This window comes from Amborella trichopoda, chromosome 11, assembly GCF_054954075.1.
Source record: "Amborella trichopoda isolate Santa Cruz 75 chromosome 11, AtrichopodaSantaCruz75HAP2 v2.0, whole genome shotgun sequence".
Classification (NCBI taxonomy): Eukaryota; Viridiplantae; Streptophyta; class Magnoliopsida; order Amborellales; family Amborellaceae; genus Amborella; species Amborella trichopoda.
Genome location: NC_142346.1, coordinates 5850749 through 5878502, shown reverse-complemented (window position 1 = coordinate 5878502; position 27754 = coordinate 5850749). Strand labels below are relative to the sequence as shown.

Sequence of the window (27754 nt, the reverse complement as noted above, 5' to 3'; positions counted from 1 at the left end):
GTGTTCTCGCTCGATCTCTTCCTTTTGCCTGAAACCCTAACTCCAGCGGGAAGGTTTTTTTTTCTGGTTTAATGGCAGATCAAGAGGAGGATGACCTTCAAATGGCTCTTAGAATGAGCCTTCAACAAGCCCCTGATCCCAAGAGGAGCAAGCCAAGAGAGAGCCTCGCTTCTTCTCCCGCCGTTGGATCGTGGGAGAAACCACAGATGGACGGCCACCCGCTGGAGAACTCACAGGTGGCTGGGAAATCGCTGGAAAAGTCACACGTAGACGGAATTTATCAGGAAGAATCGCCAGAAAGTAGGAATAGGAGAGTGCAGAGAGAGCTAATGGCGGCCGCTGCTGAGAAGAGGATGATGGTGGCGAGGAATTTGAAGAAGGAGGAGGTCTCTGTTGGAAGGGAGTCAGTTGTACCTGAAAACCCTAGAATTGAAACTGTTCGGAAATCGGATGAGGGGTTGGCCTTGTCCAATGAAGATGCTCATCAACTGTATTATATGGTTTTTGGGGCTTCTGTTTCAAAAGATATTCTTGCGCAATGGTGTAATCAGGGTATCAGGTATGCTATTCTGAGATATTTTGGTAATTGCAGGTTTCTGTGATTGCTTTGTTCCTTTTTTCAAAAAAAAGAAGAAGTGATTTTAACATAAATATTTGTCGTTTGAGTTATTTCATGTTGTTGCTTTGTTTTGTTTTGGATACTTTTCAAGTTAATTGGTTTTAATTGAGAGAGAGGCGTGTTGATATTGTTTTATAAGGGCGCCATCTACTTGTCATTGTCACAATGAGGTTGCTATGCACTCATGTTTTGCTAGTAAAAGTTCGTTCCATGAAATTGGGCTTAGGTTGTTCTTTGATGAATGCATCATATGTACTTATTTTGGCCACTGCAACTCATGTATGAATCTTTTCCTGGACTATGTAAATTTAGGGGAATATTGTTATTTATCGCAAAGTCTGAATTGGACAATAGTTTTTTAGGCATAAATATGAGTTTCTTGGGCTTTTAAGTCAGTCCCGTACTAGGAACCTTTCGAGCAGGTAATCAAGTTGAATTGGCTAGCATGTAGACAGATTGGTTCCACTATTTAAAGATTGAACCACAAACTTTGAACTTGAAGGGAACTATGACCCTTGTTCATGCCTGGAAAGTTGGGATGTGGCTTACTTTAAAAGAAACAACAATGAGCATGACTCTACCTACTTTACATGAACAAACAACCTAACCTAAGCATCTGAGTTCAAAATGATACTAGCCAACCTGAGAAGTGTTCCTTAACCATGACAGTGTTTCATAACAAGACCTTGTGTTACATGACAAGGAAAAGAATGTTTTTTTTTTAGAAAAGGTTAACTTTGTATTGCTAAAAAGAATTACATGGTGCTAAAAGTAAAGAAGGCATTCCACAAACCGGGTGCTCAGTGTACAAATAACCAGGAGAAGCAAAGGAGATAAGAGTGTAGAAAAACAGAAGAGAAGAAGAAGTACAATCAAGAAAGAGGCAGAAGAACCAAAAAAACCAAACAGATAGTACAAAGCAATAAAAGTAGTCTCCAAAAAACCCCAATAAATCAAACAATCGATTTAAGTAGTGGTCGCTTGATTGGCGAAATCCCAGATTGGTGTAGTGAACGCCTTTGGGTGAGTTGCACTACTAAAAATCCAAAAAGTCTCAACAATTGATGTGACGAGTGATCCTAACTCTGGTTGGTTGGAGAATTCCCTGTTACGGGTAGTGGACTCCTGTGGATGGGATGCAATATTGGAGCAAAACCCATGCTGGGGAGGTCGAACTGTAGGCAGGAGCTCTTTCTTGTGGTCCTTTTGTATTTCGACGAAAACAATTGTAGGCTGAGTAGGTGCAAAGTGGAGCTATTCTGCGAGCAGGGGATAACTTCCTGATGGTAAAAGTGTCCACCTAAGGACGACAAGTTGTGGCTGTCCGTCAATGAGTATGGTGGCTAGCTAGCTGGCATGGGTTTAGATTGCCGAGAGATGGTATATTTAAAACCTCTGAAGATGGGTAAAAGGAATGGGGAGAAAGAGAAACTTTGTGAATAAGTAAAAAGGAGAGAAAAGAGGGGCAGGTGATGACGAGGAAAAGAATGTTTTGCAATGATGCAAACACATATAATTATTGATTTGACTAGAGGGGGATCATCGCAATTTACTTGTATAGAAATTCAATTTTACTATTGTTCATTGGCAGTAATGTCTTTAGTTTCCTTTATAATTTGTCTTTGTAGGCATCCCCACTTTGGCTTAAGAATTCTTAGGTACCTGCACCCCTAATCCATAGGACCGTGATCTAGTTTCCTTCCAAGGCTATCCTGGACCTGAACTTCAGCTTTCATCCCACCTAACCACCCCAACCATACCCTAAACTGCAGTAGGGAAAGACACTAGGCTAGATAGTCCATTGTTCACATTTTCATGCTCCATGCACTGTTAGCAACAATCTAAAAAGTTTTGAAGATGCCTCATTGTTAGGAAAGCACTATTATATAGCGTTCAAACCTCTTATTTGATCCTAAACCTTCCTAGTTGGCTTTAGCACTTATGAAAACCTACCAAATTAGGCCCGACACCTTCCAAATTAGGTTAAATCCACATAGGAGCCCTCAAATCAACCCTTCAGAGTCCAAATGCTATAAACCTTGCCGAACTTAATTGGCCAAATTTGATTCTAGCTTGTAGTGGGCGTCTTAACCTTTCAAACAGTTCAAGAATCACTCAGTCTAGAAGTACCCATTCAAACCTAAGCTACAGGTGGGAAACCCTAGCCACTTAGACCCTTGAGCCCTCTTGGCCTTTTGATCATTTTGCCCTCAATACCCTAGAAACCCCTAGGACCTCTGACCTAAGCTTGAACCCTTGGATTCTTGAATCTTTAGGAATATTTGCCCAAATATTTAGAAAAGGTAACTAGTATAGGTCTTAGCCATGAACCCTAAAGGCCTAAACCACACTAGGTTTCACCCTGCAGGCCCTCTCCAAACCTCATTCAAGTTCTAGACATCTCTACCTAGTGATTTCTTTGATTCAAGTTATTTCGAAGGATCGAGGAGAACATCCAATTCACTCCCCTCAGGCCTCAAGTTTGATATCGGCCCCAGCTTTAAGTGTTGGGCATGGAGGCCTGGATTAATTAAGTGGGTATTTTCTCATCTATTTTCTTTTTGTTTTATTTGCATTTTTCTATGAAATGAAGATGTCTATATTAAGAATTACATTTTTACACAAACCCACAAGATGTGGTTACATGCAACTCACAAACTTGGTGCTCGGATTGTACAAACAAAGTAATGGAACTTAAGAGTAACTGTACAACCAAAAAAGATTAATAAAACACTATGGTGGAATGCAAAAAGCAAAAAAAGTAGGAAATAATGGGGAAAGTGAGGAAGAAGAAGAAAAGTAAAATAAAAAAGGAAAAGGAAGGGAGAAAGAGGTGCCTATCAAGCATAGAACAAAAGCCAAGAATTTGAGTGGGAAATAGAGGGATGAGAAAGATGAAGAGAATAGTTTAGATGAAGATCATGAAAAAGGAGGATGACGACAACCAAAAGGAGAGGGAGGGCCCACTCATTGGAAAGAGGAAAAGGGAAGAATTGCATGGGAGCAACAAAACATAATGAATGGGAAGGTTTGAAAGGAAAAGAGAGGAGAAGGAGAATTGAGAGAATATTCAGTGAGAGACTTCAGAAGAGGGGGCTACAAAGCATTAAGCAGTAGAGATGTTTAAGGAGTGGTAGCGATTTGGGTGTGGGTGAACATAGAAGCGTAGAAATGAGGTGTATAGTAGTTAAATTCTGATTTTTATGTGTTTTCAAATCTTAAGTTATTTTCTAATTGTTTTCAAGTGACTTAAATCAGTATGGTGAATCTCTAACTGCATGGCCTGTGGTGCATGGGAAAGAGGTCCTAATTGGCCTATTTTCCATAATCGTAATTTGAGGGATCCACTGCTTTACCGATTTCATTTGATTTAGTTTAGGTGCAAAATAGAGGCATAGGAAGTGTTTTATCTCTCTCCTTTGCTGATTTTGCATGTAAACTTGAATATTTAGCACACTTTGGGCTTGGAAAAGTCGTGCAAATCTTCCTTGAGTTTTCTAGGATCCAAGGGTTCATGATTTAGGCTAGAGGTCTTAGGGGTTTCTACAATATTGAGGGCAAAATGGTCAAATGGCCAAGAGGGCTCCGGGGTCTAAAAGGCTAGGTTTTTCACCTTATAATTGAGGTTTAATGGGGTATTTATAGGCTAGGAGATTTGTAACTGTCATACATGAAGTGTTTGCCAAATATAGGCCGTTGATCTCACAACGACGTGTTTTGCGTCATCAATGACACATTTTGTGTCATTGGACTTTTTGGCCTGCATTTATCATATTAAAGAATGGCATTTCTAGCTATTTTTGATCTAAATATACATTCTGAATCGTCAACGATGCTTAATGTGTCTTTGAGGGTCCAAAATGGATTTTTGGCAAACGAATTTGTTTTGGCCTTAATTTTTAAACCTTGCGTCAGAATTGAGTGATTTTTGGACTGTTTGAAAGCTTATGACATCCACAATAGGCGAGAATCAATTTTGCCTAACTTTAATGAGTTCTATAGGGGTTGTAATGCTTGGACTCTAAATGGTTGGTTTGAGGGTTCCTATGTGGGTCTAGTATAATTGGGAAGGTCCTAGCCTAATTTGGATTTTTTTGAAGTGTTAAAGCTAATTAGGAAGGTTTAGAGTCAATACGTGCTTTTGATGTTATTTAATGGTGCCTCCCTAATGGTGGGGCATCTATGGCATTTTCAGGTTGTTACTAAGGGTGCGTAGAGCCTGGGGATATGTGCACTACGGGCTATAACGCCTTGTGTGTTCCCTAGTGCGATCTAGGATAGGATTTGTGGTATTTAGGTAGGAAGAAAGCTCAGTTTTTGGTCCAGGATTAGTTTGGGAAGGTGACTAGGTTTTGGTCCCATGGCTTAGGGGTGCAAGTACCACGGAGTTCCTTTAGCCAAAGTGTGGATGTCTATAGTTTTCTGTGCAATTCAGTGTTTGTTGTTACAAGGAGATTTTTCATCGGGTATAATACCACTTAGAGCAAGTCTTCTTTATTAAAAAAAGAGGGGATTTTCCTTTGGAGATTAGGGGATGCTTTCCAAAGTTATTGGCGTGCAGTAGGACTCTTTCAATTGTTCAAAAGCTATCCATGCAATTGTTCAAAAGCTATCCATGCCAGTTACTTCACTAATAGATTAGTGATTTGGGGAATAATAGAGTTGCTTGTGTCCAGGTTATGGCCGTGTTTGGTGCCAAATTTTAGAAATATGACTTGCCAGTGGGGAGAGCTGATTCTACTCAATGATTCTTTAATTAAATTGGTAAGTTCAATATTATTCAAAGAGGCTCAAGTCTCTGTAGATTTTGACCCTGGTTGAGGTATATATGAGTACCTTCCAGTTTTAGACAAATTTCAACCATTAGTGGTTTAGTGCAGTAGAAGAGTAAGGGTTATTATAGGAGGAAAATAAGTTTTGAGTTGGATTTTGGGGGCCAAGCTGAATTGGCTGAATTCTGCAATTCCCCTAGTAAATGATATACAATTTATGCTTAATTGATTTTTTCAACTTTTAAAGTTTATAGTCGGCTAACAAATAATCCATCTTCCTTTATGGGTACATTCTTTAAATCAACATGTCATTTTCCTGCGGTTTCTCCTAGTTATTCTTAAATTGCATGTGACTTCTTTTAAATCTTTTTTATGATGTGGTGTCTTTGACGGCTTCTTATACTTATGTTTTGTATTTCTTGTTCCTACTATAGGTTTAGCACTGACCCTGAAACTTGTATGGGTCTCGTGCAACATGAAGGGGGCCCATGCGGTGTGCTTGCTGCCATACAGGTGATGCATTAGCTGTTATTATCGTGTCTTTTGTTCATCATCCAGTGATTCATGGATGATTAGTTAATTTGTCATATTTCAGGACTAACTTTTGTCTTTTATGTGCTGCTTGGTGGTGTGGTCTATCATATTCATTATGACAAAACATTACTCATTTACCGATGCCTAGAAGGTTGTTAACTCCTTATGATGTTTTAATCATGTAAAAGAGCAACTATCTCGACGGGCCATGTGGGCTGTAATTACAAATTGATACAAAAGACCATATATTCTATGATCTTAAAAAATGAGCTGACACAGGATTTTACAATATTGTTATTGAATATGTACCTTGTATCTCTGTTCTTCAAATGGGGTCTTCATTTTTTAATAAATACTAAACAGGTTATATTTTCTGAGAAATAAGGAAAAAAGCAACAGTTCGGCAGTTCCTGAGAAGTTACAAAGACTGCAAGAGAATCCTAAATGCTTTACTTACTAAAGTTCCCTCCTTGAGTGGATAACTTATCTGCCATAGCGTGGAAGAATATGCTTTAGGTTGTCTTGTAGATTGTTCATAAATTATATATTTTAGGAGTTCCCATGATATAGAGATTTGCCTTATTGGATTAATCAATAGTGTACCTTTAACTACCTATATAAAGCAATTACTTTGGCAGAATTCTCTAAAGCATATCAGGCCATCAGTGGGTTGTGTTACATTCCAGGAATGAATCCCTTCAACTATCTCCCAACAACTTGATAGACACAAAATGTGTAGAGATGTGATATCCAGGACAACACTTAGCAAATTATGTGAGAGAGAGGGAGCATTACGGAGAATGAGCAGTAATGAAAGGCCCCCGTTGTAGAAGAAACAAACATGTATGGAAAACACCTATTGCACTCAGAAAGTTTTAAAGGTATTTTTAAAGGCATTTTGCTCTACCTGATCTGTTCACAAAAGTAAGAGGGAGTTATGGTCATACATTCTTGTAAGATCAACAAAAATATCATTTGAGAATATCATTACCATTAAGGTAATGTTTTCAGTAATAATAATTAGTAGTCACAAGTGTTTGTGATCATGTATCTTGCAATCTCAGGTAGTCTCTAGGTGGTGAATTTATTTATAAAAATTGGTAAATAACGAACACTTTGGAGCACAGTGTTAAAAGAAACCTTCAACAAAAATGAGGTTGGAGGTCATAGATACATTTGCAAGATTACGATAGCTGAAGTGAAAGAAGCTTTGAGAAAGATGAAGATAGAAAAGGCTTTAAATGGTATCCCGATAGAGGTTTGGAAGTGCATGGGAGAGATTGACGTATTCTGGCTGACCAAGCTGTTCAACAAGATCTTGTGAACAAAGAAAATGGCAGACGAATGGAGAAAAAGCAATGTGGTATTTACAAGATCAAAGAAGATATACAGAACTTTACTAACTATTGAGGGATCAAAATTATGAGCCACACTTTGAAGCTGTGGGAAAGAGTGATTGAGCAACGTCTAAAACATCAAAGTAATATGGTACTTATTTACAAGAACAAAGGAGAGAGTTATTGAGCAACGTCTAAGAAATCAATGACAATAGGCCTACATTAGGATCTAGCATTGAGCCTATATCTCTATGTTTTGGTTATGGATTAGTTAACTAAGAATCTACAAGTGAGGTATTGTAGTGTATGTTGGCCGCATATGACATAGTTTTAATTGATGAGACTAGAGGTGATGGCAACGCAAAGAATTTTGGAGGCATGCCCTAGAAACTAAATGTTTTAAAATTTTTAACCGAATTAAAATAGAATATATGGAATGCAAGCTTAATAATAATAGGAATAGAAATGAGGAAGTAGTTAAAATTGATGGCCAAGAAATACCTAAAAGAGATTATTTTCGACATCTTGGGTCGTTAATCCAGGAGAATGGAGAGATTGAGGAGTATGTCGTGCATAGAAATAAATTTGGGTAGGTGAAATAGAGATGTGCATCTAGAGTTTTATGTGATCACTACATACAATGGGAAGTTGTTTAGAACGGCTGTACGACCAGCCATGCTTTATGGGACAGAATATTGGGCGGTCAAGAAACAACATATTTATAGGATAAATGTAGCTAAGATGAAGATGCTTAGATGGATGAGTGGCAATACAAGAAATGATAGAATTTGGAATAAATACATCCAAGGGAACTTAGAGGTGGTTCCAATAGGCGATAAGATGAGAGAAAGTAGACTTAAGTTCGCTGGTCATATGTAGTGTAGACCTAATACAACATTGCTTAGGAGGTGCTATTTGGTTCAAGTGAAAGGCTCTAAAAGGGCAAGGGGAGGACCCAAAAGGACATTAGATAGAAGTAGTGAGAAGAGATATGGTGACTTATGGTTTGATTGAGGGTATGACCCTTGACCCTTGACTCAAAATAGTTGGAATAAGGCTCGGATGATGATGATGATGATGATTGATCTTTTGTCTCTTGATAACAAAAGATTCAATTATTCTCTTTTGGTTAAGGTCTTCATTAGTATTGTTAAATATCAAGTGTTCCATGTTCTATTGATCAATGAAGCAAAGAGAGGATTAATGGTTGGCTGAGGAGTATTGTGGGCATGAGGGATTCAGTGTGAATATCCTTTTTCTTCTATTGGCTGTACAAAAAATTACTTGTAATTTTACTGTCCTCTGTAAAGGTGTGTGCTACATCATAGCTGCCGTAGGGTGTTTGTGAGTAGTTATATCACATAGGCATGAGGTGAATATGCTTCCAACTAGTAGTTACTTGTGAGACAAATTTTTGGATGATGGGACCTTCCTTTTCTTATTTCAGTTTGTAAGATATAAAAAAAATGGTAGATAAGAATTTATATATAACTTTTATGGATTCCACTCTATGAAAGAAAAGGAAGGACAAGCCCAGATCCTGAGGCGAGTCGGTTTGGCGAGTCTTTGAATCGACTTGTCAAGTTTTTTAATGTTGGTATAAAAAGCCATGACTATAAATAAGTAATAATATGAATAAGGGAAAATTACATGTGTCCTATTCACCTCTGCATTGAAGTTTGTATACATGGGACCCCACTATTTTTTGTTATTACCATCAATACGTTGTTATTATTTTCCTTTGCATTGATCTCTCAGCTGATTTTTTAGGTCATTTTGGATGAAAATTCTCCTCAAAGTCAAACACTTCAAATTTTAAGTTTAAAGCCTTTATTTTTGTCTTGTGTTGAAAACCAAACTTGGTTCGATATTCCAAGTGCCGAACTGACCTTGGTTTGTTGCATTGAATCTAAGTTGAGGCCGGCTCGGCACTTGGAGTGCTGAACTGACCTAGTTTCAAAATTCTTTCTCAAGGCCAATGGAGTGCCAGGCCGCCTAAATTTTTTTTCCTAAACCGGGCTCAACTTTGGTTCAATACAATGAACTAAGGTCACTTTGTGTTTGAAATTTAAGTTTAAAATTTTAAGTGTTTGATTCTGAGGAGCATTTTCGTCCAAAATGACCTAGAATATTCACTTCGGGGGTCGATGCAATAGAAAACAATAACAAGGTTAGTATACCCAATACTAACCAAAATAGCAGAGGATTCTGTGTTTAGATTCTTCAATGTAGAGTGGTTTATGTAAGTTCCTCTATGAATAAAACAATGTGTTATAAGTTATCATATGGTATATAGGTGTACGATGTGTTGGATCCATATATTTCAGTAGTATTATGCTAGTTATAATATATATTTAGAGATGCATTAGATAGGAGACTTGTATCTGTATCCGTATCCTAGATTCCATGAAATCTGAGTCATATGCATGTACCCTGTGGCTGTCCCCGTATCCCATCTGTATCTGTATCTGTATCCATATCCTAGATTCCATGAAATCTGAGTCATATGCATGTACTCTGGCTGTCCCCATATCCCATCTGTATCTGGATATCTTAGTTCTCAGCTTATATAAAAAGTGTAACTAATCCTAAACTGCTTAGGATTGCTACTTTGTAAGATTGATCTTATGTAATGATTAATTATTTGTATTGTCCCATTTTGTATCACTGACACAATCGTTTTCTCACATGGCGCTTGACAATGTACTTGTGGCTGGAACCTGCCTGGATAGCAGTTGACTTGTTTTTCTTGGGTTGTTGGTTTGCAGAGAGATTTGAAACTGATACATAGGATGCTAGTCATGTTTGCTTTCTTTCTTTTCCGTGAATATCAGATTTCTAAGTGCTTTTGAAGTTCAATTTCCAATAAGTAAATAAAACAAAAGCTGTAGACAATTATCGAGATAATCTCATCATGTTCAGACTTTTTGACATATTAAAGATTTATTGTATTCTCATGGATGGTGGTAATTATACCGTTTTGTATGAAACAAGTTCACGCTGTTGGCAAGTTAAACATTGGGTTATGCTTAAGAATCATCTAGGTTTGAATTTAACATGCTCTCTGACCAATCATTAGCACCTCTACTTGAAATTTGCATCTATACTTGAAATTCAATATTCTTTGTTATTGCAAACATACTCAGTATGCGACTTAGAAGTTTCTATTTTTTTTTTTTTTTTTGAGTAAGTTTAAGCTGCGGGAATTAGATGTCACTATTGGTTTGAGAGACATTGTCTTACATTTACTTTCGGTCTGGCTCTGCAGGCATTTGTCCTTAGAAACCTGTTGTTTTATCCAGATGAGTCAAGTAGTTACAAATCCAACATGCAACATCAACACAATTTTGGATTGAGGAGATTCTTACAAATTCCACATGATAGACCAGATAACGTTACTTCTCTATCAGAAAATGAAAAGGCAAGGTGATTATTCTGGACGTGATACTATATTGATCCTTTATTTATGTCATTTTCATGGATGAGTATTCAACTCTCTGTTTCTAGTGTTCATCTGTGTAATCCAATTGTGTATTCTAACCTTAATCACAAGAAATTGATATTCATTATTAAATTTTGAGAATTTAATTAAGCAGTTTCAAAGGGAGTCAATCAGCTATTAGTCAATGTTTGTAGGTTTTGTAACATTATTTTGTGGTTTAAATATTGTTCCTTCAAATTCTTGTGACAAGTATTCTCACTACGTGATTTTGTCAGAGCCTTGGTTCTCAGTATGGTGGAAATATTATTTTTATGTGGAAGCAAAAAGCAGGCTGCTATAGCTACATTAAATGTCCTCAGCAATAATTCTGAAGAGATTTGCAAAAGCGATGAGGTAAAATTTTCTTATTGTCTATGGGAGTTATTTCCTTCCCCTAATTATTTATGTGAAGGAAGGAACACTTGTCCTCCTCCCCATGGTTCAAAATTCCCTTTGAATCCTTCATAGAAAATAAATAAATAATAAACTCTAAAAATCTCCAGAAAATTGCGAAAGCTCTGGAAGGTCTCTCAATGGAATCGGCTTCAGACTTGCAGAAAGCTGTTAGGATACACCCATATACATCACAAAAAGCTGCTGTGCAACGAGTCAAGGAAATGCTTCCTGTTTTTCAAAGTCGTATGGGGGCAATGCTTTTCCTCATTTCAGCTCTACTCTCAAGAGGACTTGTAAGTCTTTTTTTAGTAGTGTTCATTCTCTTTTTTGTTTCATGAATGGTGTTTTTGTATGTGATGGTTTTCACTTCCAGTTTGGTTAAATAATTGTCCTATCAACAGACTATATAATTGAGTTTTCTATATTGCTGATCTGTATATTAAAAAGTGGTCCGCCTAGTGCCTAAGCAGTCGCCCTGCCGTGCCTGGGCCTAGGCTGCAGACACCTAGCAAAACAAACAAACACACACACAAAAAATATGGATTTAGGAATTTTTTTAGACTAAATTTTTTGAGACATTTGAAAAATTATTATAAACCTCACTTTCATTTTTAATGGGATTGAAGGTTAGATTCTTTTTGTATCAGTCTACTTTTATGAATTCCACTATGTCGTGGATTCAAAATGGGAACTTTGGATTTTGGAATATGGAGATTCAAGTCTATGAATGATGGACTGGAGGTTGTGGAGTTGGATTTCATTTCATTTATTCAGTATTTGAGTACTTTTATTACTTTATGGATATGTAAATATCAATGTCCTATTTTTTAGACTTTAACTCCTAGTTAAATTATTCTTTCATCCCTTAAGTAAATGCTGATTTATTACAATTGTGAAATGTGATTCAATGTTTTCTATATGTTTTACAGCATTAAGGCACATATATTTGCATATATATATGGAGTTAAAATAAATATAAATGCTTAAATATACATCAATGAGACCAATATATGCGCATTTATGTGCGTTTTGAGCACCCACATAGATGCTGCCAGGTGCACTGGCATGTTTTTCAACCTTAATGTTGATAATTCAAGTATGGCTGTTCGAAGAATGAGATTATACTTTTGATGCAGTTTTTTAATTGCAATGTAACTTGACATGGTTCTTGAGCAATCAGGGGTCATCTTACTTTTTGCTCTTCAGCTATTTAGTTCAAGAAGAATTTGTGAACTGATGCATCTTTCTTGAGAATAATAAGTTAAATTAATTTGTGTGAACAAACTGGGTGTTTGATTACCAGCACAAAATTCTTTCATTCAAGTAGGATTCAGTTTGTTCATCAACAATATTGCTGCTTCCAAAGTTTATGAATTCATGTAGGGCAAAACTTTTATTTCATTCTTCCTTTTTTGTTTTCCAAACAAGTATCTTCCATTAAAAGGATGGAAAGTTTATAACTGCAATGGTAGGAAACAAAATAATATACAGGCATCCATCAGTGTTTAAATGCTTGTCTCAGGCTTGGAATTCAGCACCTAGCTGAGTAACTCGGACGAGTCCAACTACTCGCCCAAGTCATAAATGAGCCCATAAAAGGCTTAAAAAATTTGCAAAATAAAACACAAAAGAGTTACTAAAACTAAAAAAAGTTATGAACAACGTTAAATGTTTACAAAAGATGGAAAAAGTATATACAAGATGGAATATGGAATTGATTTATAGCTTAAAAAAATAGAAAAACCCATAAGAAAGAAAAATGAAAAATAGAGCATAAAATAAGAAAAACTCGCAAATCATCATAAATATAAAAATCATATAGAAACATATTTACACATCATTTATTATTGATTTAGTAACAAATTATACACTTACCAATTTTTCTTATATCCTTGATTGAGTACATTATACTTACCCCGGCAAGGTCCCAAGGCTGAGTAACTCGGCCTAGTCCAAGTCAACTTGGCTGAGTTTTCGGACCCTAATATAGTTCTTAGGGATCTGGCAGTCTCAGCAACACCATTAGCATCTCTTAAAGGATAACTGAAATATGTGTCCAATGGTTTGCTGGTCTCCAAAATTGCTTTCGTGACCTCTGCAATCCTCCAAGGTATAGTTGTGGTTTGTCTCACCCATCTAATTTCTTGGATGAGATTTCCCTCCTCCATGAGGGATGTGAAAACTTGTCTTGGTTTGAAGTCAGATTTGATTGGGATGAGATAATTTCATTCTCCATCTTTATTCTTTTCTTTCATAATCATAGTTGGGAATGTGTTTGAGATGATTATGTTGATACTGTGGTAAATTTGAGGATCTCCTTAACACACAAATGCACACATAGACACATCAAAGAAAAAAAGCAAACCAAATAGTTATACTTGTGTATAAATAGTATATGAATAGTAGAAAGGAAGGTAAGGAATTTATCTATTTTAATAAATTGACTATTGTATTAATAAATATAAAGATATACAAACAGGAGTGGATAAAAAATTAGGCAAACCTAGAAAATGGGTGCCCTGTACAAAACCCCTAGGGGCCCAAAAAATGCTCTACACCAAAACCAAGAAAAAGTGTGGGATGCAAGCTTAAAAAAGGCCTGCAGTCCCCAGGGAGGTGTTGAGGCTAGCTCCTGCCCTAGCTAAAGCGTCGGCAGCATCATTAGCTTCCCTATGAATGTGTCTCCAAGCGACCCAAGTGTTGCTGCAAATCTGTGTAACCTCTACGAAAATGTGGTCTAGTCTCCAAGGGCATGGGACAGCTCCAGAGGCCCAAGTGATGATGTTTCTGGAGTCACCGTCGACTATCAAAGTTGTATTCTAGTTCTGATCAAATCTTCATAGCCCCTTAAGCAAGGCGACAGCCTCCGCAGTAGTTGAGTTCGTAATAACAATGGGCAAAGGGGAAGCAGAGACTGGTAAGGCCTTCAGAATTTCTAAAATTCCTCCAATGCCAGAGTGTCCTAGGTTGCCAAGAGAGCAACCATCGAACTTCAATTTAGTGACCCCATAGAAAAGTCCGTGAGATCCTTCGGGCCCTGAGGTTCAACAAAGCCTCCCAATGGGTGTGGAGGTCTGCAAAAGAGTAATTAGTGAAAAGCTTGTGGTTACCAGAGACGGTCCCTTTTCTATAAGGATAGGGATGGGCACATTCTCCCCTTTGAAAATCCTACTATTTCCCTCAAGCCAAATGATTCACAGAGTGGCGGAAAAGGAGGCCTCCCAAAAGAGCGTCCTTGATTTGCTCAAACGGGTGCGACGACATGTTGGGAAAGATGAGGGACTGATTGGGGGGTAACCCACAACCAGTTAAAAGAGGAGAGGTAAATCAGACCACAGGGCGTTTGCAACTTCACAATGAGGAAAGAGATGTTGGTTGGTCTCTTCGGCCCTCAAATGCATGGTGCATCTATTAGGCAGAGGTAAACCTCTATGCTGTAATTGGTCCAGGGCATAGTTAGCAAATCGCCGTTTAATCAGTGATTTTTTCAAACAATCGGCGTTTTTATGGAAACAGTTTTAAACGGTGACTTTTTGAAAAGGTCGGCAACAAATCCCGTAGTTTTCATAAAACCGTTTAAAACGCGCTTTTGTCATAATACGATTTAAATCAAGCAAAAAAAGTTGTATCTTTTTTTTACTTATAATTTTTTTTAAAAGATTTTCTTTTTTCTTGTTTTATGTATTGCAGCCATTGCTACTTTCATGCTTTTGAAAAAAAATATGATTTAAAAAAAAAAAACTAAAATAGAAACTTTTATCCCCTTTGTGTTCTTCAAAGCCACAGTTGCAGATTGATGGTACAAATTTTTTTTCCCTTTTTTTTAAAAAACTTGAACAAATAGATGCAGATTTCAGTTGTTCTTATGGAAAATCATTGTGTAAATGAATTACTGTTTATAGCAAATCATTTTGTAAAGTAAATCATTGTGTAAAGAAATCATATACATGCAGATTTATGTGATTATTTGTGATAATTGTTTTTATGAAAATACTGTTTATGACACAAATTAGAGCTCAAAACATAGTCTTTTACTGATGAATGAGAAGCAGAGAGTGTGACTACAAGACCAAGTAATCAATATTTTGTTTTTGATTATGTGATAACAAAGATAAACAACATAGTGTAAACTGTAAACTTACAGGAGCAAGCAATTGTATATATAGGATTAGTTCCCAAACTTAATCCTTCAGCTCTGCTTGCTGGTTCCCCAAGAAAATGAAAAACCCTCTTCAAACTATCCCAAATCAAAGAGAAAAACCCTCTTCAAACTATCCCAAATCAGTATCCCATCTTCATTTCTCTCTCTAAAAATCAGTTAGGGCCTCTTCCATTAGGGTTCTTCTTTTTCTCTCTCTAAAAATCAGTTAGGGCCTCTTCCATTAGGGTTCTTCCTTTTCTCTCTCTAAAAATCAGTTAGGGCCTCTTCCATTAGGGTTTGTGAAGCCCATGACCCCTTTCTTCTTCTTCTTCTCTCTATAAACCCTAATGGCTATGAGCCCAGCCCTATTTTCTTCTCTTCCTTCTTCTTTCTTTAAACCATAAACACAGATGTGAAACCCAATTTCTATGAGCCCTTTTTCAATTAAATAAATTTATAAAACTTTAACCATAGTTATGAAGTGACCATAGTGACTATACCATAGTTAAATCATTGAAATGAGAAAACAAAAATCGTGTATTTTTTTTTACCTGCTAAGTAGGTGTGATGTTTAAGTATTTAATGAATAAATTTATATAGTATATTTTTCAGCATACCATAGTTAAAGTATTTTAATAAATAAATTTATATAGTATATTTGTTTTTGGTATGTAATAAGTAGGTGTGATGTTTCTTAAAGTATTTAACGGCTAGATTTATATGGTACATTTTTTTTTAGTATACTAGTTAATTATGTATTTAATATTGGATGATTGGATGAGAGTCACGAGGCATCTAAATTAGTCGACTTAATTATATTAGTCTAGTAAAGTTTTTATAGATGAATTAATAATTGATGGCTTTGACATAATTTTTATTTTTTAGAATTTCAAAATTTCTAATATTATAAATTTATCCGATTTTTTTACTCCGATTTTTTGAGCCTAATCCGATATATTAGCGATATTTTTATATGAAGTATTTTTGCCGATCTGTATTTTTTACTCTATTTTTTCATCCGATTTTGTAAAATAAAAACGATTTGTTTCCGATTTTATGGTGAGCCGATTTATTGATAGTCCCCGACTTGCTAACTATGCTCCAGGGTAAGAGCCCTTTCGTGGAGAGCTATCCAATTAAAGAATTGAATTTTGGGGGGTAAGAAGGACAATTAAAGAATTGAATCTTGGGGTGTAAGAAGGACCTCCATGCCTTAGCCTCAATGGATGGAGGTGCTAATGCGTGGATGGGTTGCGAGGAAATGCTATGGTAGAATGATGCCACTGAGAAGTCACTAGGAGGAGTAGGGGACCAAATAATCTTGTCGTTCCTAGATGGGGGAAGGAAAACTTAGTGAAGTAGGGCCGAGAGTTTCAAGAATTCTACAAGCTCATGATCTGCGAGAGGTCTTCTGAAATTTGGGTTCCAAGATCTGGTGGTTTGTGGACTAACAAAACTGTTAGCAGCGGTCGAGAAGGGTTGCTGGCTAGGAGGAAGAGTGACAGAAGCTGGTCCTTAAGTGGGGTAGAGCCAACCCAGGTGTCACAACAGAATCTACCCCCGTTACCACATCTGGGAGAATAGTGCACCTGGTTCAAAAGAGTTGGCGGCAGTGGAGGAGGGACCTCTAGAAGCCAGAGATGTTACCCCCTCTTATGCATGAAGGAAGCCAAGTGTGGTCTGCACGGCAATATTTTCGCCTTGTCACCTCTCTCCAAAGATGGCTGGGTTGGGTGGCGTAGTGCCACCACCATTTACCCATTAAGGCAAATGCTATTGAGTCTGAGATTGCAAACTCTAAGGCCTCCTTGAGCTTTGAGTCGACACACTTTGGCCCAGGAGATGAGGTGGAATTTGTGGCCTTCTTTACTCGACCAAAGGAAGTCTCTCATGATCTTTTTCAGCCTAGCAATTACTACTGCTGGCATATAGAAGAGGAAATATTGGAGAGAGTGGCCTTTATGAGGGTCACTCTTCCGGCAGGAGATAAGAATCTCTCTTTCCAAGTGGCTAGTCGCCTCTCAAATTTGTCAATTACAGGGCTCCAGTGCTGGATTCTCGGTAGGCCAAGGCAAAGTGGAAGATCGAGGTAACTGGACGGCCGTTCTTCAACAGCACACCCCCATTGATCAGCAAAGCTTTGGACAAGGCCATGGTCTAAGCTGATACCCACCATCTTAGTTTTCTTCAAGTTAACTCTAAAACCCGTTGGCATCTCAAAGCATTGGAGAAAGAGGAGTAACTAGTCAACTTCTTGTTGGGTGGCATTGCAAAAAAGAAGTGTCATCAGCATATTGGAGATGGGAGATGGAGGGACTCAACCTACCAATGTGAAAGCCCGAGAGAAGACCCGCACTGTACATTCGAGAGATGGATGCACTGAATACCTCAGCCACTATCACGAAGAGGAAAGGCGGCAGGAGGTCCCCTTGGTGAAGCCCTCATGAAGCTTGAAAGTAACGCTTGGGAGTGCCATTTATAAGTCTGGAGAACTGGGGTTTGAAGATGCACCCTTGGATCCATTTTCTCCAAATGGTCCCGAAGCCCATTCTAGAGAGGGTTTCATCCATGATACTCCATTCAACATGGTCATAAGCTTTCTCCGAATCTAATTGATAATGTATACATTCATGGGCGATTGATTGCCCATCAAGGATCCGACAATCCTTCACGAATAGCCATTGGGTTGCGGAGATGACCCAACCAAGGGTCGACTTGAGCTGAGTAGCTACGACTTTGGAAAGGCTTTTGTATTAGCTATTTATCAAGCTAAATAGGCCTGAAATCTTTCAGTTTTTTAGCTCCCTCGATTTTAAGAATCAAAGCTATGGAATTATCAAGCATAGCCTTATGAATGATGGCCCAGGAATGGAATTCTTGGAAAAAGGCCATGATAGCTGGTTTAAAGGTGTCCCAAAAGGATTTAAAGAGGGCAATGGTAAAGACTTCAGGTCAGGGAATTCGGTCATTGCTAAGGTCCTCGTCCTCAGAGAAGGGTCTTTCGAGAGAGGCTGCCATTTCAGGGGTAATGGTTGAAAAGGAGAGCTGGGAGTGGAGAAGAGCTGGGAGAAATATGGGACAGGAGCCTGCTCAATGAGATGTGGTTAGTCTAGGATGTGTTCCCCCACTTTCAGATGGGTGATAGAATTTTCTCTCCTACTGCAGGTTGCAATTTTGTGGAAATAAGTAGTAGTTTGATCACTGAGCTTGGGCCATTTAACCTTGGCTCGTTGGGACCAGTAGATCTCTTCTTTCTTGAGGAGTATTTGGTTGTCATGTTTGGCTTTATAGCGACACTTCACCTTGGTAGGAGAAAGGGGCCCTGATTCTTCAATGGAATCCTAATGTTGTATAGACTGCAGCAGAGCATCCTTTTGGGTACAAAAAATTCCCGGAAGTTGGGAGCTCCACGAAAGTTCTTTAGCATTTTGAGTTTCATTTGTAACCTGTATCCAACCCAGCCTTGCACAAGGGGAGGGAAGGATTCCAGTTGCGAGCGGACTAGGGAAGGGAAGTTGGCCTGTTCATACCAAGTCATTGCAAAGCGGAAAGGTTTGGGCCCTCGAGGAATTGATTGGCTATCGAGAAGTATGGGCTGGTGGTCTGAGGTAGGTTTGGGAAGGACCAAAAAGTGGGTACCAGGAAAGTGATTATCCCACTCTAGAGACGTAAGAATTTATCAAGTTTAGAAAGGGTGGGGCTAGATGAGTGACAGGACCATGTGAATTCAGCCCCTTCCAAAGCTATGAGGTGATTGTGGGAGATCAAGTCTGAAATTGAACCATGCGGGGGTGATTTTGTCATGGTAGTTATGCCATGGGACCATCTGGTTAGATTAAAATCATCCCCTAAGCACCAAGTGGATGAAGCCAAAGAAGTGGCAAATTGTAGTGCTCTCTAAAAAGCAACTCTCTCACTATTTAAGTTCGGTGACTTTGGTCCATAGACCATAGAGCACTTCCAGAGCAAGGCATTGGAGTTCCTAGATAATGTGACAGCGATTGAAAACTGGCCAACATGGCGGGCCATGGGTGAGTGTAAAGTTGGTCCTAAAGGACCCAAATGCCTCCCTATGCACAGAGGTCTTCAAGGGCTGCCCATTGGCAGGGTTTGAAGCCCCATATTTACCTAATTTGAGAGAGGGAGGGGATGGGGAGCTTAATTTCCACCAAGCCAAGAAGAGAGGGTGCAAACTGTGAGGTGAACTGGCAAACAAGATTCCGCTTATCCGGGTGTCCTAGGCCCCAGATGTTCCATATGACAATCTTCATTGTGTGGTTGGGGGTCACCTAGACAAGCTTCGAGGTGCCTGCTGAACAGAGGAGGCTTCGGTGACAGGTGTCGAGGCAGAGGGTTTACCTCTCTCGTAGTTCACTTCGAAGACTATGTTAGAAAGTTCTTGGGTGCTGTTAGGGTTTGTTGCTGGAGCTTTACCTTTAGTTTTCTTCTTCAATCTGGTTTGGCTATCAGCTTTGACGAAGGTTTCAAGTGCTGTATGTGGGCCATTATATCGAAAGCCCATAACCTTGAGAACTTCATCTACGTTCCCTTGGGCGTTGTCCAGAGGATCCACAAAAATTGAATCGGCGGAGTCCATCGAGTATGACTCCAAGGAAAGGGTTTGAGAGGGTTATGCGCTTGATAGAGGAATGAGGGGCAGCTGTGAACAGTTGGGGTTGTAGGACAGCAAAGGTGGAAGAGGGTGATTGTAGAGGATTGGGGGGGGATGGGAGAGGATGGGGCAGGAGAAAGAGGGGCGAGGAGTAGATAAGGTGAGGGCCAGTAGAGATGTTAAGCTTTGGGCGCTCACTCAAAGCTGATGGGTGATTGCCTGACGTAGAGAGTGTTGTGACCTGCAATGGGCCAGAAACCGAGAGAGGGGTACCATCAAAAGAGCTTTGAGGAGGGGATGGTGAGATGGGGGGAGAAGGGACGGCGAGGGATGAGGTGGGTTGGAGGTGGGCAAGGACCGAGGAGAGGAAAGGCGAGAAGGACATAACAAAGGGCTAGAGGATAAAAGATTAACATTATCAAAAAAAAAACATAGGGCTAGAGGATTAGAGGTGGCAGAGGGAAGCAATTGAAGAAGAGCAGATGTATTCGGGGGCACCCATGGTGGAGGGAGATGGAGAGGAGGGAGAAACTTGTAGAGAAAAAGGTGGGGGATGGGAGGTAGAAGACCCAGTGATGGTGCCCGAGGATGTGAAAAGAGGAGGGGTGTTGGTCATAGGATCTAACGACTTTGAGAGGCTCAGCGGTTGGAAATCCTCGGAGGGAGGTAAAGAGGGCAGAGTCATGTGGGGTGAGCCTTGAGGGAAGGACACATTGAGGCCAGTTGTAGAGGAAGCAGGGATAGGATGGTGGACAGCCGTAGAGGTGGGGAAAGGGGGGGCTGCACAGAAGAGAGAGGGGGAGGCAGGAGGGTTTGAAAATGGGCGTGCATTTCCCCCGGGGGGGGGGAAGAGTGGGGGTTGCCCCACTGGGATTGAGAAAGGGGCCACCAGGCGAGAGTGGGAAAGAGAGGGAGATTCAAAGGAGGGTAAGGGAGGAGGTGGGGAGAAGGAGAAGAAGAGGGTTTAGCAGGTTGTGGAAGAATAAGGTAACTGTCGTTATGAATGAGATGGGTGTAGCTGTGATAAAGAGTTGGAAGAGGGGGAGGAGCTTGAGCTGGGAGAGAGAGGCGGATGCATGAAGACGAAGGAAGCTGGGAAGTGGGAGGATGGGGAGGACGGCAGTGTAGGTTAGGAGGCTGTAGAGAGGGGGCTCGTTGGAAATGGAGGGATGAGAGAAGAGCTCCATCAGATGGAGCCATGGTCTTCGAACAGTTAAGGAATTTTAGGAGAAGATCAAACAAATAAGTGGACAAAATTTTTAACCCTTCTAATTCGAGGGACCATCTGTTGTTTGTGGAAGTGGTATAGCTAAAGTATGTGAAGTTGCTGGCAAGTTCAGTTTCAATCTACTGTACTTATTCGGTTCTTGATTTAGTTCTCTTGGTTGGGGCTGCTGTCAATTAGAGTTTCGGAGCTCCATACCCAAAGAGTGGCAATTGCTTGCACATGTTAGGAAATTTCTTTTTCTTGCTTTTCCTTTATAAAAGACTGGCATAAATGCTTGGAAGTGTGCTGATTATCCAATTAGTATTCAGTTTCTCCCAAAACAAAAGGGAAGCAAAGCAGCAGTCCTTTTTTTTTTTGGTTGCTTTCTCTCTCCTATGCTTCTGCTACCCCATGTGAATCTGGCTTTTTAGGTTCTTCTTAAGTTACTATGAAGATCTGCATTATTTTTGTAGGTTCTTGGAAATTTGCCTTTTCCATGGTTGAGTTGTCTGCCCATCTTGTGAGTGATGGATAGCATGTGTATTGATTCCGAGAAGAAATGAACTACCATGTCACTCTGGAATTATCATCTGTGCTTACAATATCATTTATGGGTCTTTGGATTTTGCCTGTTAGTGACTCCTTGTTTAAAACATTCTAATCTTGCTTCAGGAGGCTATTCAGTCTGACAGGGATGATCCTGGACTACCATTGGTGACTGCTCCCTTTGGCCATGCCTCACAGGTAAAGTAGAAACTATTGTCAATTATAAAGTAATATTCTTCACATTGTACCACCGTTCTTTCTGTAACTGAACCCAATCAATATATGTCAAATTTCAAAAATAATGCCATATGTAGTCGATCAACCTCTAAGTTTTCTTCACTAACATGCATAGCATACGAATGTTCATGTTCACGCCTGTTGCTTTTTCTCTGATAGGTTGCTAATATCACCTGGCTTTTTTAATCATGCCTCCTCAAGCTGAAATGATATCCTTGCTTTAGATATTGTACTCCCAACCTTCAAATGGTTTTCTTGTACCAAGTATGATTTGGTTTTGATTTATTTAGATTATTTCTTTAAACTCTCGATTATGTCTTAGTAAACAGTTTATAATATATATATATATATATATATATATATATATATATATATATATATAAAGACCCTCGATTATGCCTTTAAACACTCTCTCTCTCCACACACACACTCACTGGCATTTGACATTTGAGCTGAGCAGATACCATTTTAACCGGATGCATTACCTTGTGATTGTGCTACCGGAAATTGTTCACTCTCACACGCGCACACACACTGGCATTTGATATTTGATCTGAGTGAATAGCATTTTAACCAGATGCATTACCTTGTGATTGTGCTACAGGAAATTGTTCTCTCACGGACACATGCACACTGATATTTGACATTTGAGCTGAGCGAATACCATTTTAAATAGATGCATTACCTTGTGATTGTGCTACAGGAAATTGTTAACCTATTGCTTTGCGGGCAAGCTGTGCCAAATGTGTTTGATGGTAGCATGGACCTGGGAGGTGGCATGTCCCTTAAGGGCATACCGACAAGTGTAGAAGTTGGGTTCCTCACTTTGCTTGAGTCTCTCAACTTCTGTAAAGTTGGGCATTACCTCAAGTGCCCGAAGTGGCCCATCTGGGTAATTGGAAGCGAATCTCACTACACAGTCCTCTTTGCCCTTGATGTCAATGTGCAAGAGGAAAACAAATTGGAGGAGAGAGAATCACGTATTAGAAAAGCCTTTGATTCCCAGGACCAAAGTGGGGGTGGAGGATTCATCAGCTCTGAAGCATTTCAACAGGTCCTCAACCATTTATTGGAAATTATTCTATTTACTAAATGGGAATTTTTTAATAGCCCCACAAAAGTGCCACAATTTTTAAAATATTACCAGATGCAAACTGTTACCATACAGTTTCTAAACCTTAGACATCATCCTTTTGCGATCCAGTAATTCCCTCTGTGTGTGTGTGTGTGTGTGAGAGAGAGAGAGAGAGAGAGAGAGATCCAACCCGCTGTATTTAATTGCAGAGAGAATGACAATTTTGCACCTTATCCAAAATGATGATCAGTTTATTCTAATTTCATAAATTGTGGCACACTGCTATTTTTTTTTCATTGTTTATCGGTTGCTTGTTTTGAAATTTAGACTGCTACTAATCTGCTCTGCATGCTTTATTAGTCCAGCCAATTTAGAATTTGTGCTAGCTTTCCTTTCACTGGCTAATTCAATCTTCACTCACCGATATATTTCCTATCAAAAGTACATACAATCAAATGGACCATGTTACTCTTGTTCATTGGCGTTATGATGATCAAATGAAATGGACTGTGTACAAAGGAGTAGGATCTGTTATAGCAGGATGTGGCTCTACCACTATATCCCACTCCCGTCATCATTGTTTCTTTTCATTTGGTGCTCCTAACCCCAATGAATCCTCTTAGTATATAGCATAACACATCAATCTGTAGTTATCATATTTTCATCACATTTGAGTAATCAAAAAACCCTAAAAAAACACAGGTCCTCAGAGAAACCAACATCTCCATTCCACCGGAGAAACTCGAAGCCCTCTGCAACTCTGGCTTCATTGTGTGGAATGAATTCTGGCAAGTCTTACTACAACTTGATGAGAGCTCAGGTGGCCTCAAGGACTCCACAGGGCTCATGGGAAGGAGGCAATTTGATCTCTACCATTTCAATGGAATTGCAAAGTCGGTTCAAAACAGTGGGTCACTCCAAGGGTCAGGAGGTGAGGCTCTGCAACAAAGACCAAGGCTCTCAAAAATTAGGGTCACTGTGCCTCCAAAATGGACTCCTGAAGAGTTCATGTCTGATATGGTGGGGCCTTCCTCGAGCAGTGGGTCCAATGTGTGTGATGGAGTTGCAGAGGTGACCCAACCTGATCCCCCACAGCATGCACCCTTGGTTGATTGTGTGCGCACTTGGTGGCCTAGAGCAGTTTGCAACTGGGTTGGGGATCCACCAAGTATTGTTTGAGAAGGGTTTTTCTTGACATTGTTTATTGCTTCTCCAAAAGCAAGATACTGAATTTTTATAGGGAAAAAATATGAAGGGGTATCTTTGAATAGAGGAATACATGGGGAAACAGTGATTCAGGGCATGCGTACATAGGTCCCATTAGAGCTCAAATTTTTGACATGTGTGGCCAAGAGTCCTAGAATGATCTATGCACACTCTGATGATGGCCCGGTGCAATTGTTGTCCTGAGGGAAGAAGCACTAAGATCAGAGGAGAAGTTGGGTATGATTTTTTATGTATTTCAATTTTAAAAAATATGTTTATTGTGTATGCTAGTGGGCAGCTGTTTTTTTTTTCTTTTTTTCTTTTTTCCCTCTATTAATGTGAAATCAAGGCTTTATGGCCTAAAACAGTTGTATCATCTAATTTAGCTGGGGAGATATGATAATACTTTGTCAAGTGAATGGCAGAAGACATTTGGAGGCTCAATTGGACATTGAGATGCAGAGACATGTGAAATATGAATCATTTTAGATTTTCTTTGATTATGCGCACATGGATATGATGTTATTTGAGTGCCCAGTGTTTGCAAAGTCAGCTGGTCCACCTTTGAACTGACCGGTCAATCTGGAACTGGCCATTGGCTGATCTAGTTTTGGCCCGTTTAGGTGGTACGGCCGGATATTTTAAAAAAATAAAAATAAAAATAAAAAATTACATAAAATCCCCAAAAATAAGGGATTTGTAATGTGTTTTTTAATGTTTTTTTTATCATTTTGGCAAAGATTGGAAAGTGTTTTAGCTATGAATGCTTATTTTTACATTTTTTCTTCTTTTTTGGATTATTTATACTCCTAGCTGCAAATTGGTTTTTTAAAATCCATTTTTTTTCACTATTTTTCAACTTTATATGGATATGCTTTATTTTGTTTAATTATGCTTTAAAAATATTTTTCATATTTTTTTTGGATTTGTTCTGTATTTTTTATATTTTTTGTTAACACTTTGGACCGGCCGGTTTACAGGTCAGTCGGACTTGGCCCTTGGCCGGTTTCCAAGTCTGCTTCGATTTGTCGAACACTGTAATTGCCATTCGGCTGGTGCACCAGTTTGTCAATTGGGTTGCAATAGCTGCCATTGCAGCCTTCTTTTTCTTGTCTGGGTGCGGTTTGTATAGAGCCTAGGTTCTAAACAATCAAATCAGAGCCTACCTTCAAATAGTGTCGAGAAATATGGTTTTAATATTGGAAATCTTTGTGATAGTTTTAAAATATATTTTCATATTTATTTTATAAAGTTCGAAGTTTCAAAAATAGTGTAGATCAACGTATCTTTGAAAACTTGAAAATCTTGAAAATTGACGGTCTAAAAATGCGTCACAAAATATGCGTTACAAAATACATTACTTCCAAACCTTGAAATCTATTATTTTTCTGATGTCCATGCGTCTTGATGTGAAGATGATCGATTTGAAGATATTGAGACATCAAAACAACCTCTTTTAGTGAACTTTTGAAGGTAGGCTTAAATTCGATTGTTTAGAGCCTCGGCTCTATATAAACTTTTCCCTTCTTGTCTAACCAGTTGAGTGATCTATATTCGTATCGGTTTGCCACTATCGCAGGGAGCATGCATGCTCTTTACACAACGCTGCCAGAATATTAGTAAGACGAAAGAATGTTTTTCTTTATTCAAAAAGACGAAATACCGGTGTAACTAAAAAGTAGGGAGACTTGGGCTATTCCTCTCCGGTGGTTTTGGGCCTGAACAAAGTAGCCTCTATACCCGGTCTGACTCGGATGAGTCCCAAGTCGGATAGCAGAGTTCGAAATATTGAAAAATACAATATTTTTGGTTGTATAAAGATGTATATGGCTATTTCACTATAATCGGTTCATCTTTATGAAAAATACAGTATTTTTGGTTGTATAAAGATGTATATGCCTATTTCACTATAATCGGTTCATCTTTAACTGGAGAATTTGGTTCCTATCCCTCTTGCATGTGAAAATTAGGTACTTCTAATTAAACGACTTGGAATGTCAAATATAGCTCTTGCACACAGTTTATGGACCCTTGACCTCCTTCACCCAAATCGATATGTCTGCTCCCAAGGACTTCCCTTTAGAAATACATTAAATACATTTGCTACTGACAACTCAATTTATCCTAAGAAAAACCTGTTCTTTTTTTTTTTGACAAAAGTTTCAAAATTTTATTAGAGCATTAATCAAAAGAGATTACATCAAAAGAGAATAAGAGGAAAGGTAAAGAAACCCTGCCCTTAGCCAAAGAATCAGCCAGAAAATTCGCCTCACGGTACACATGAGAAAAGGAGATCGATAGAGAGGCTAAGGGATCCATGATTTTCCACCAAATAGATCGCAGCTTCCAGGGGATTCGCCGTTCCTTATTGCACCAACCGATCACATTTAAAGAATCACCTTTAACTAAACAGCTCCGACCAAGATTTTTAGAGATAAAAAACTCTAAACCTTGCAATAACAATGCGAGGTCCACATGATTAGCAGTGGCATGGCCTAAGGGGCCAGCATGAAAAACGATGACCTCTCCCAGACTATTGCAGAAGATCCCACCAATACCTGTCAAACCATGATTGCCTAGCGAGCATTCATTAAAGTTCAATTTGAGACTCCGGTGGTGTCCAAAAGCTTTGGAGTCTCATCTTGACTTTACCCAACCGGAAGAGATTAGGTAAAGTAAGCATTACATCTGGTAGAGAAAGGCCCCACCCTTCCACCGAAAGCCAATGCCATAAAGAGAGCTTGATGTTATCAATAAAGCGACCACCATCAAAGGTATGCATATTCCTCTCTCTCTAGATTTCCCAAAGAACCGCCCCTCTAGCAATTTGCCTCACTGTCTGGCCGCCAGCAGGTAAATGAGGAAAATCGAGTAGTTGCACAATATCCACTAGGAAAAACCTAGTTTCTTGTGATCTCTCATAGGACAAATATAAAACTGAATGCATTGATTGACCATACATTCTTTGTTCTTTTTCTTTTTTAACTATTCATTTTATGAACTCCTTTTCGAAGCAAAACTCTACTCCAGATACTGAGGCTCAGGTCAAGGTTCTACTCTAAAGATTGAGGCTACTCCAAAGAAGAGAGGAAAGAGAGCACACTGAAAATTTATGCCCACAATGGCTGAGAATATGGGACTGGTGCACATGAAAGGATGTCAGCCTTCTACATATTGTGAACAACTGCTTTTATTTCATAAAGCCCAGTTTCTTTCTGATCACTCTTAGGGAAAACATCAAACCACATGAATGGCTATATTATTATTATTTTTCCAATCACTTATGAACTACTTTTGGAAGCAAGGCTCTGCTCAAGGAGATTCGGTAGACACAATGAACTGGTGTAGGGGAAAGCCGAGAGTACCTTCTGAACATGTCAATGTTTGATACAAATGATTGTAGTAATGATAATCGGTATACGTTGTAAAGATTGGAGAAAGCTTATTGAAGGGTGTTCTACTTTTGTGAAATGTTCAAAGATTCTGTGCTAGTGTCGGGATTTTCGAAAAATTACATCAGCTCAGTTACTAAGCCAGTAACTTCACCAGACAGTACATTGTATGATATAAAACTTTTACCACACTTTATCA

The 27754-nt window shown here is 39.0% G+C and overlaps 1 protein-coding gene across 1 annotated transcript; it reads left to right on the top strand.

Annotated features, from left to right (window-relative positions):
* On the top strand, positions 1-24607 carry LOC18444299 (ubiquitin interaction motif-containing protein). Its single transcript, XM_011628809.3, has 8 exons — positions 1-559; positions 5826-5904; positions 10531-10688; positions 10980-11097; positions 11247-11432; positions 21772-21843; positions 22586-22936; positions 23660-24607. The coding sequence occupies exons 1-8, from the start codon at positions 72-74 to the stop codon at positions 24134-24136; spliced, it is 1929 nt and encodes a 642-aa protein (XP_011627111.2). The 5' UTR covers positions 1-71; the 3' UTR covers positions 24137-24607.
* Positions 24608-27754: the final 3147 nt, after the last annotated feature.